The 11,570-nt window shown below is 38.3% G+C and overlaps 1 protein-coding gene across 2 annotated transcripts in view; it reads left to right on the forward strand.

Annotated features, from left to right (window-relative positions):
• scube3 (signal peptide, CUB domain, EGF-like 3) overlaps positions 1–11,570 on the forward strand; it is a 118,904-nt gene that overhangs the window by 82,795 nt on the left and 24,539 nt on the right. For both annotated transcript variants that reach the window (XM_015046740.1, XM_015046741.1), the window contains 2 exons: positions 4,744–4,860; positions 6,617–6,739. In XM_015046740.1, coding sequence (XP_014902226.1) covers positions 4,744–4,860; positions 6,617–6,739 — 240 coding nt within the window. The remainder of the gene's footprint in view (positions 1–4,743; positions 4,861–6,616; positions 6,740–11,570) is intronic.

Genomic DNA, 11,570 nt, shown 5'->3' on the forward strand with positions numbered 1-11,570 from the left:
AAACTTGTGTTATGCAACAGGAGAAAGCTTCAAAGCGCACTAACAAGTGGAAAGTTTTGGATTGTCAATTAAGGGGCAAATCCTTTTTGGCAGCACTGTGGATTTTAATAATGCCACAAATCCTTCTGGACTTATATCTGTGATTATAAGCTGCCGTTTCATCCATTTGATCCGTTTTAATTTTCTGTTCCTACTTGCTTTCTGTTTTGTTTTCTATTTTTTACTGTTAAAAAAAAAAAAAGAAACGTGGCTTCATATGCCACATTCGCACAAACATTCAAAACTGACCATGTACCAAAATGGTCAGTTTTATACATTTATGACTAAAGTGGATTATGTATTTATCAGGCTTTGGTTTTCACAGCCAGTTAATTTGAAAACATCAAATTTAATTTTTTTGCATCATTTTTGCTTCTATTTTTACATTTTAATAAACATTATACAACAGTTCAAAACTACATTAAGCAGATATCAACAATGTGTTGTTATTTATAAGAAAGTTCAGGACAAATTATACATCATTCTGCTTATGATTTGAGAAAATAAAAATGGCAGTGCCTTCCGTTTGCAAACCATTGATTAAATTTATTAATTAAAAAATATATATATTTGTTCCAGTGTGCTTTGCTAGTTACGATTATAATACATTTGGTAATCATTTGTCTAGATAATACGATCCAGATTCATATTTAGATCTGATTTTTATATGTGACTGGATGTTAAAACTCAGCTTTAACATACAGTCTAACAAAAGCAAAAATACTTACACTTTAATTTTAAGGTTTTTAGTATTTTTGTAATGATCGGGATGTATTTGGAGTTTACTTGTTTTTTTTCTCATCAGCTTTTTGATTTTCCCACTTGGTTTTTGTTTAATAAATACTGCCATGGTGGAACCTGCAGTCCGTCACCCTGGCAGAAGGTAAACTTTCTTTTACCAAGACTGCAGAGTTGAACTTTTACCTTCAGTTTCTTAAATCAAAAGTTGTAGCTCACCACTGCACTAATGGATGTGCTGTTTGTGGGAGCATTAGCATATAAAGCGATTTAGATTACCAGAAGTCCAAAACAATCAGATTAACTGTGCTGCTTTTACGAGTCAGACCAAAGACTTCTGCTTTATTTGTGTTTTGATATGACTGATGTGAGTGAAATTAGGCTCGCAGCATTTCAAACACTCCGCCGTGGTGTTCCTAAACTCCATCATCATGGCCTATTAGCTGCAGTGAGAAAGCCAATAATGTGTCCACGGTTTAGATTTACTTTATGCAAAAGATAAATCACAGAACTGAGTGAGCCTCCTCTTTTTATACGCATGTAATATCATGTCCAAAACTCCGGAACATAATCCATTTGAGGAGTTTCATCTTTCGCTGTGTGGCCAAAAGTGATTTCCTTCACTGAGAGCACTGAAACGTGATTATATCAGCTGCGTAGTTCAACCCAATTTTCAGGATGGGATGCGTTCTCATTGAAATAGCAAAGACAGCAGAAACATTAAGTCATAAATTTGCGGAGATGTTTCAAACCCTGATATATCAAAGAGATTTACGATTTAATGATACTATGTAAGAAACTTGGAGAGCAGGTTTGCTCTCAGAGGAGCAGCCCATTCAGAGGAAGAACAGAGAGTACATGAGGGGATTAAGGTGCCATTTGTTGCAACTGTATGTACATGAACGCTTACTTCCACACATCCTACAGTACAACCGTCTGACCTATTTCAGTGTTTGGTGTCCTAGATTCTGTGCCTTTTTAACAGAAAAGAAACGTAGGGAGATGTGTTTTGCTTCACTCTCAAACAGGTTCGACTTCTGATCGTCTATTTGTAGTCCCTTCTTCCATATTTTGTTTTGTATGGTTTGTCTGACTGTGTTTTCAAGGGGGGGGTCAAATCAAGGCAGTAGTTACGTAACCACGAAAAAGCCACGAAATAGACATAACTGTAAAGTGGAAGCAAAATCTTTTTTTTTTCTTTTTTTTTGTAGTTAGCCTTTTTTTTTTTGTACTCTGTTGCTCAGTAAAATGTAATGTAACCTTCACAAGTCACCTAACTAGTAAAAGTGTGGCACAATTAGAGCGTATTAATTAACTTTAAAATGTCACCGTTGGGATGCTAGTCAACGGCTGTTCCCATTTTTTTCCAGGAGTTCCCAATCTGCTAGATGATCTGTGGATGGGGCTGGAGATTAGGGTGATTAGGGTGATGAAAAGGAGACCTTCTTGTTACGTATTTTGCCTGAGGTTGTCACAAATAACTGATGACAAGACGGTTGTCATCATCTCTGATGCAAGTCAAGAGTTACTGTAACTAGAAATCATGTGGTTTCTGTGAGATTATGATCGCTGTCTTAGCAGCGTCTCATATATTACCACGGATCAGCTTTAGACCTAACACTTTATTGGAGAATATTTGCAAAAGTCTGCCGTCTCTCTTACTGTAATTGCGCGTCCCAGCCCCGTAGATGTGCGCCGATTTGGCTGGTGTGCTTCCAGAATACACAAACAAAGGCCAGACCGTTTGTCTGTCTCCTGCCTTTGCAGAATCATAACGTTAGAAATGTTTCTTCACTCTTATAACACATGGTCATTACAATTTGATGAGACAGCTGTCTGACTGAGCATTTTGAAAGCGTGTCCCAACACTAGTCTCATTGTCTAGTCTCTGCAATTACTGAGTCCACAGCACTGTGCTCTAAAGTCTGTCGAAAGACTGGGACATCAAACGCCATCATGAGATTTCTTCCCCCTGCAAAGACCAGTCAGAGCAAATCTGTGTCTTGATTGTTTATCTTGATGAAAACGCCTTGCGAAGTTTAAATGAGAAGCGCGTCTCCGTGGCAGACGGATAAATGAAAACCTCTATCAAAAAAAGACATCACTTCAGGGTGGAGCGACTCATTCCGGGGCGGAAAACTGTTGATTTTTTGAACTCATCAGCCAAACAAACACACCCATCCTGATCCACACAGAGCAGCTCCTTCAGAAGCTACTCCTCCCAGATTCATCAACACAGGTTGCCGCGGCAACAACACTAACAACCGACCCAAAGAGAAACATTCCGAGTGGGACATCCCTTCCTCACAGCGAAGCAGAAATATCACCAAAAAAAAAAAACCTTGACGCTTTAATAAATGTAAAGCGTCATGTGTGATGTAGTTCTTTTTACACTGTTTGTAATGACAGAAGAGAGAATCAGAGTATTACATTTTTATAGAAATGTAATACTTTTATCCATTTCAGTGTCAAGTCCAAAATATCTTCAAATTGTCAAACACAAATTATTCAGTCCAAAGGCGCAACCTGGAGACAGTTTACGCTACAAACAGGTCCAGTTCACACCAGTTGTACGGAATCCAGCTTGGTCCAAATTCAGGTCATACTAATTCAATCCAATTATATAATCAGATTCTGGATCTAGTTTTCTACTGTCCCATTCATTTTTAATTATAATGCGACTGCTTCTAATATATTTGGCCAATGATTGACAATTGGTAAGAAGTGAGCTTGATTGAATCAAGTCATTGACTTTGCAGCAATTCCTAACTCTTGGTGACAGAGAAAAAAAAAGAAAATAGCTTTCTTTAAGGCTTCCGTCAGAACCAGGCCAATGTCAGTGGAAACCGGCCGTGAGCAGCTCAGGAAGAAGAGAGAAGGGAAGCAAAGGACACCGGAGCACTGGAGCACGAGTAAAAAACAAAAAATTCATAGAGATTATTACTAGACTAGCTCTGTTGATGGCTACATTTCAGTGATAAACGGCTGAACACTGAAGCATTTAACGAGTAGTAATTGTCTTTGGGGAAGAAAAGCAATAGGTCAGTGGATTCCAAACAGGTCAGAAATCACTGGACCAGAGTTATAAGGAGAATAGTCAAAACAATCCATCATGCTGCCTCACTTACTGGGGACCTAGTTACCATGTTTGTGTGAATATCTAATTGATTTAATTGTGCATTAGTCTGTCTGCTGCAATAAAACCAACCCTATGATTCATCTGGTACTCTTCTAATGTTCTAGCTTTTGTAGCTTAGTAGAGGATTTGTAGAGTGCTTAATTTCTCCAACTTACTAGAGGTCTGCTCCAAATAAAACCAGAAGCAAACCTCTTTTTATGATCACCTTGTTTTTCGAGGGCTGCACGGTCTACTTACTCTGACGTGCAATGTTGTGCAACCTATAAAACTTCTTCTTGGTTGGTCGTGGATGCTGAACTTATGATCAGGGCACAAATCCAATCACATGCTCTGTGTTATACCAGTGCTTAATTTCTAGCTTTTACTACTACTATTGATTTAAGTTTGTACCAGGGGGGATTAGCCTTTTATGTTCACTTTAAAAATTGGTTGGGCAATGAGTAGTTGGTCCTCATCTCCTTATCATTTATTCAGACAAGAAAGACACACGTACATACAAATAAACATATTTAATCCTCTGTTTAGCTGTGTTTGCTAACTACGTTTCCCAATCACTACTTTTCCCCCCACACCTCCTTAAATTCCTTTTCTAATATTCTACTTCATCTGCTGTATTCGAGTCTTTTTCCATTCTCTCTCTCTGCTTCAAAACATCTAATTCGTTTGCTGTTCTTATCACCCCCTCCTGTTGACAATATTAACACAGTAGATGATAGCGTGCCTCCTAATTTTCGCTGTAATACCAGTACTCTAGCATGCCGTTTGAATAAGTAGGTCAGGACAACAAATTACTTTGCATTTTCATCTGCCTGCTCGGTTCCTTGCAGAGACCTGTGCCGTGAACAACGGCGGCTGCGACAGCACATGTCACGACTCGGTGACAGGAGTTCGCTGCAGCTGCCCTGTCGGCTTCACTCTCCAGCCGGACCGCAAGACCTGCAAAGGTAAATCGCTCATCAGCCGCACATCAGGGTGGCGTTCACACTGCACCTGTCCTGCTGTCATGAAATTAATTTCCTGAATGTCCTGTCGCCACGCAGAATAGTCCTCATCTCTCCTTCTGGAGTTTTATATTGATAAATACGCATCAAGATGTTTTCTGCTTGCAGTTATGGTTGTATTTTTTTTTTTTTTTTATTGCAATCTTGCATTACTTTCTGCTACTGAGAAGATTTTTTTTTTTTGAGAAGCATTTTTTTGAGACACCAGCATCCACACTCACCAGATACAAACCTTTGAATAGGTCTACTACTCTGCATGATATCTTCGATCGTATTCAACTCAAACTCTGTGACCACATTGCTGAGAAAAGTGAAACGATAGCAGGAAACCAGCAAACATTCTGTGATGAGGCCATCCCAAGTCAGACTTAAGTCTCAATCAACCTCTCAAGAGTTCATTTCAAAAATCTCTCTGTGTGCAGCAAACTTTTTTATTCTTAATTTAAAATTTTATTGCAAAAAGTTTAGTTTAGTTTTTTTCTCTACACCACAAATTTGCTAGGCTGCCTTGGGGGTCTTTTTTTTGTTTTCCATGCCTGGTTCAGTCCTGGAGTGAGAAACCACCCACATATACAGCAGAGCAAAAGTGGATTATTCCTCCATTCGAAAGAGGGACATAGGTGATTGGACTCTGGTGCAGAAATACAATCTGGTTCAGGGAAATCCAGCTTCTTGGCCCACGAGTTCGCTTGTCCTGCTATGTCACCACGGTTCTGGTATTAAAAAAAAAATGGTTGCAGGGACTCTCAATTCATTGTTCTTTTTTTTCCTTGTTAAAAATCTCCACCAAGTTAATGCCAAGTCTCAAAACTTAAAACTTCCTTTAAACAGAAACATCCAATAAAAATTATACATACATCATAAACCATTTTATTATGAACAATTAATGTTATCTTTGCTTATATGAAACTAGAGAAAAATATATAATCCTCTTGCTTCTGAAACTCTGACATTTCTTCAGTTGTCAAACTATTGGTAATGTTTTTTTTTTTGTTTTTTTTTTAAAGATGATGATTCAGATTATTTATGCTCTCTTATTCAGCTTAATAAAGCTCATTAACTACAAATATGATCCTATGTCCAATAAGCCATCAGCAAACTTTCTTCAGAAAAATCTAAGGAAATCCGTAAAACAAAGACACGATTGTTCCCAGAAGAGCAAACTTAGACGTCTGACTTGTAAGGTTAGATGAACACTGATAAAACCACAATGACTCGTATTAGTTTGGTTTGGGGGGGAAATGAGAGGAAAACAAACCCAGGTGGCATTGGCACAAGAAGACAGGCGCTTGCTTAAGGCGAGGCACTTCTAAAGGGATAGAGATGAACGGAGCGAGCAGGAGATTGATTCATTAATGCCACTTCTTATGAATGTATTCTAACCAGATGATAAAGGATCCATTGAGAAAAAGACACTACGTTTGTGGCGAAGATTCAGAATTCACCTCTTTAAAACTTTCCAAAGCAGATAGCAGTGAAAAGCCAGGATGAACAGATGACACATCAAGTCATTATCTCCGTTTAAAAGCCACACAACACATTGCAAAACAAAAACAAAAAGTAGATTACTTTCTGCTAAAACAGAACAGCAGTGTAGTGTTTAATTTACCGCTTCCTCTGCGGGTTTATCTCACCCTTTCAATCGCGACGAGTGATTTGAATTACCCACTGCTCATTTATTTGGGTTTTCTATTTGCAGACATTGACGAGTGCCGTCTGAACAACGGGGGGTGTGACCACGTGTGCCGAAACACCGTGGGCAGCTTCGAGTGCAGCTGCAAGAAAGGCTACAAGTTGCTAACCAACGAGAGGACATGTCAAGGTTCGTGGCGTGTTTGTTTTCATTTCTCGTTTCGTTTTCTGACTCCAAAATGTGTTTCGCTGCGGATAACCGCTGGTTTTCTTTTGTTGAAGCATTTTGTTGATTTGGATGTTTGCTTGGTTTCACGGTGATGCTAAAAACAAAAACTCATCTTCATCTTCCCGTTTCCAGCTGAAAACAACACTCCTCAAATATCCAGCCAGATTGAAGGCAAAAGCTGGTTAATAATCAGAAGAGGCATGAAACTGAGGAACAAAAGGATGATCACTCAAAAACAAACAGGGGTGTATTTATATATTTGAGCCATCAAGCTATAACGTTGACCCAGTGTGGATTAGAAAAAAAAAAAAAACACAATTCAAACTTGTACAACAGATTTCTGTTTTGTTTTGTGTTTTTATTTATGAAAGTTGAAGATTTGACTGGAACATAACTGAAGTTTTGGAATGGCATAAACCAAAGCTCAGACCAAATCTGTCAGATGATCTGTAGTAATTTGATGCAGAAGGCTCCCGGTAGTCTGTTGGATTTTGAGAAATTTTGCAAGACGGGGGGGGAAAAAAAATTCAGTTGGGAAGCTTATAACCATCAAAGACTGAAGGCTGAAAATGAATCAAAGGTGGATTGATAAAGTATTAGTTTAAAGGTGTGCACAATATGCGAATATGTCATTTTTATTTCACTTTATTTATTTTTCCCTCCCAAAAAATGTATTTTCTAGGTGAATTGTTGTGGATAAAAATACAAAAATATTTTTAAAGGATTTATCACAGTCTTATGTTTTTAAGTCAGAAAAGCCTGACTTTAAATCAGGTTTATTCCTATAGATTTTGTAATATTAATTTTTATTTCTTGTCATATTTAGATTAGAGAAGATCCATTATCAATAAAACACTTGTAGTGTTGTATTTTTAAGCGTTTAAGTGTAAATATATAAGGTTTACATCATTACATACGTCATTAAAAGGTCCATTTTAATTTAGCATTTATGTCTTGATGACTCTATGTAAAGCTTTTGATTAGAATATTTTTTTATATATATATATTTTTTGTATATCCATAGGATAACGCTTTATTTTAGGGAACACAAATTAAACATAATTAGCAGCTATTAATTTGCACATCAGAGACATAATGACTCTTCATTAGTCATCCTTAAGCAGTTGTTAATTGCGTATTTGAAATTGACCCAATTCTACATGTAAAAAGGCCATAAATTAGAAATTTTCTCAAGACGTCATCTAATTATGGCCTGTTGTCTTTGTAAGCTCTTATTAATGGATGGCACAAGGAGGATAACACCTATTTTTGTTTTCTTATTTAACACAGAAACAAGTTTCAAGTGTCTCACAGTGTTTCTTTTGAGACATTTTTATCGCTTTAGGTGTGAAAGAACTTGTTTATATAAAGACTTCCAGACAGCTTTCGGTTTTACATTTAAGCCGCTATGTAATTACTGGTAATATTCAGGAAAGAAAAAGAGGAAAATTGTTTTCACATTGTAGCTCCCCAGAATTTAATAAAGTGGATATTTTGACATTTCCTGACTTTTTTTTTCTTTTTGAGATTAAAGGGGAAGCAGACTAGTGCTTTGAAAAGCAACCCATTTGCTTCGGGGTGCAGCCCATCACTTGGTTGCATAAGCAACGTGCTCAAAAATGACTTTACAACGTGTCAAGAAGACTCAGTATTTGAAAAGCTATGCCAATTAATAAATATCAAAATAACAATGAATTAGCGACCTCACTTCAGAATGGAAAACCTCCTTTCACAAGGAAGGAGCTCATTGATTGCTCTCTGGTATCAGCTGTTGTAGTTTGGTGTTTTGTTGAATAATAAAACTCTTTTTTTTTAGATGTTATGAAGTTATTATCCTCATAATAAGTTAAATATTGAATAGACGTTACTAAGATCAGAGTTCATAGAGAACAGCTACTTTGCACTGGTATGATCTTTCTATTCTAATCACTGTATCTTTAAATTATAATCTTTTACAATATATTGTTAACAGAACATGAGTCTGCTGTTACACCTGAATTTTGCCTCTGGGGTTCTATTTATTCTACTATACATAAACATGTTATTTCCTTAAAACAAGGTTTTACGAATAGCTATAAAAAATGGATGGTAGCTTCTCCCTGGATGCTACAAAATGAGTTTTAGCGTTTTTGTTTTTTTTGTTGTTGTTGTTGTTTTTGCCTGCAGATACCAAAGTGAGCTGTCCTTACTTGTTTTGTTTTTTGGGTTTTTTTTTTTTACTTTTGATTGTAGTCACTGCTCAGCAGAAAACTGGTCATCCAGCTGGAGGGAAAATGAAGGTTTGTCACGGCTGGGTAAAAGGTTTGCTACGGCTTGGGTCCAGTTCGAAAAGCTCCACTAAGTCTTGGACGGATTCAGTCACTAGAAAACCTTGTGTTGAAAAGAAACAGGCAGACTTGAGACGTGGGGCAGATCTCAGCTTCTCTCCATGTGGAAAAAAGGATGACTTTTTTTCCCCTTTCCCTCTCATTGATGTGGTCAATCAATACTCAGCCTGGTTTGCATCAGTGTCAGGCAGTGGGTTTACAGCTGGTGCTCTTAATCACACCGCTCCCTATACGCTAGTTTAACATCTCATGTGGTCAGTAAAAATACAACAACAAAAAAAAAGGAAAGAGACTCACATTCAGGGCAAATGCCTTTCTGTCATTATTTGGTGCCAAGCAATGTAAAGTTTATTTAGCCACAATAACACAGATAAGTGAGAAAATGTGGTCCTTTCTTGGTAGGAATGTAAATCACAGCTTGTTTTTAGTGGCACGGTGCCATAAAGGAGTCAGCGGTGCACTGTTTGGGTGCACAGGGTCAGTGTAGGAACACTGTTGTCCTTGTTTGGTCCTGTGTGTTTTGTCTGGAGACAGGGGTTGTGATAAAGCTCACCTTGTGTTGAGTGAGATGCTGCCAGCTTCTCACACACACACACACACACACACACACACACACACACACACTAACTCCACAGCGCTGAGTCACCTGTCAGCCTCTTAACCTCTCTTCTCATTCCAATCATGTTTTCGCTCTTCTTGGATTGATGGAAAGAAAAAAGGGCGCAGTCTTTCCCGGTAAAGATTACATTTTATTCGTATCGGTTCTGCCTTGATTACCACAGGAATCCGTGGTGTCAGGATGTTGCACATTCATGATTAAATAACTGGCATATTGAAGAAGCAGGCTCATTAGGATGCAGAGGTTTCTCAGTGGGGAGTAAGTTTGAAAAGCATTGCATCTACACAAAGTTCTGTAAGCTACACATAGTTTAATTACATTTTCTTGTGTCATCTGTCACCACGTGTTATGTAAAAATTGATTTTTTTAAGCTTTACTTCATGTTTAATGTTGTTTTCTCATCAAAAACATACCTGGAGTGTTGCTTTGATTCTTTCATGCATGTTTTAGAAATCTTTGAATCTCCCGTGGCAACCATTTGGGTTTGTAAAACACCCGAGGAGACGAAGCTCCACCTTCCACGCGCAGCTCCTCTTCTGAGCAGCAGTTTCCAAATCGAGCTTCTGCATCTCAGTGCAGTGCACCCCTTCCCCACGACTCACCCACCCAGCTCCTTCAGACTAGCCAGCAGCAATTAGTAAGCACCTGGTGGAACTGTGCGTCTCATTACATGAACTATTTCTCTCTGTCCAGTTCTTCAACAAACATTTGTAGGCACTTAATAGAGGAATGATGATGTGATGATGTGCTGAAAGAACAGAAACCTAAAGAGACAGAGCCCCAATTTCAGTGTGTTAATCTGTGAAATTTCTTTTAAGTCATGTTTAATTTATACAGATGACACTACAGCGATTTGGAGGAAATCATGCTCGTCAAACTAAGTTAAACTTGAACTTTGCAATGGATGGATGGAACTACTGTCCTCCAATGACTTCCCCCATTACAAAAAAAGGACAGAAAAGTGATGTTTGTCATGAAGGACAAAATAAAACCTGACTCTAAAAGCCTTCAGATGTTCTGTTCGGGACAAATTGACACCACGTATTGCATCTTACCTAATCGGCAATAGCTGCATCTAAATCAAATCTGACAACCCAATTACGCAATACCTATTTCCTCCTGTGCTCTCTAAAGACGTAGCAACTTTTCATATATTTCAGGGAATTCAGACATTTAACTTGTCCTTCATTTTACCCTTCTTGCTTGGCTGCTTGGCTCATTTCTGTTGGCGGCCGGGGCATTTGCCACAGCGTGCAGCTCAGCAGCACGGCTGAGCATGCTCTGTGCAGTCACAAACCATCACCACATGTTGCAAGCCATTTGAAACGGTGGTTTTCAGAGAGCAGTGGAGCGCTTGTCATGTTCTGTAAGGCCCATTAACGCATTCAGACTTCAGGCTTTTCTTTTTTTTTTTTTTTCAAAAATAGTCTAAAACCTGAGGGTTTTCTGGAAAATTGAAAACTGTCCACTGAAACCTTTTATCTTAGCCTTTGAAGAAACAAAGAAATAAAAAACATGTAAAAGGTCAACCCTTTGGCTTTTGCTTTTATTTGAATATAGCAAAAAAAAAATAAAAAATCTGAGAATAATCTTGCGTCAGGCCTGAGATCCGTCCATCCATCCATCCGTCCGTCCATCAGCTTATCTCACAATCAGGTTGTGGCGGCAACAAGGACACCCTTACATCATTCTCCCTAGAGACACTCTACAGTTTGTTCTGAGGAATCCCTGGTCATTCCTAGGTTTGATGGGAAATGTAGTCCATTCAGAGTTCTCAGTCTGCTTCAGGGTTTCCCTGGAAAACCTACGGAAGCGTATTGCTATCACGCAGGGGAAAAAAATTTCG

This window comes from Poecilia latipinna, unplaced genomic scaffold, assembly GCF_001443285.1.
Source record: "Poecilia latipinna isolate Pla-1442-1.1 unplaced genomic scaffold, P_latipinna-1.0 Scaffold791, whole genome shotgun sequence".
In the NCBI taxonomy this organism is placed as follows: domain Eukaryota; kingdom Metazoa; phylum Chordata; class Actinopteri; order Cyprinodontiformes; family Poeciliidae; genus Poecilia; species Poecilia latipinna.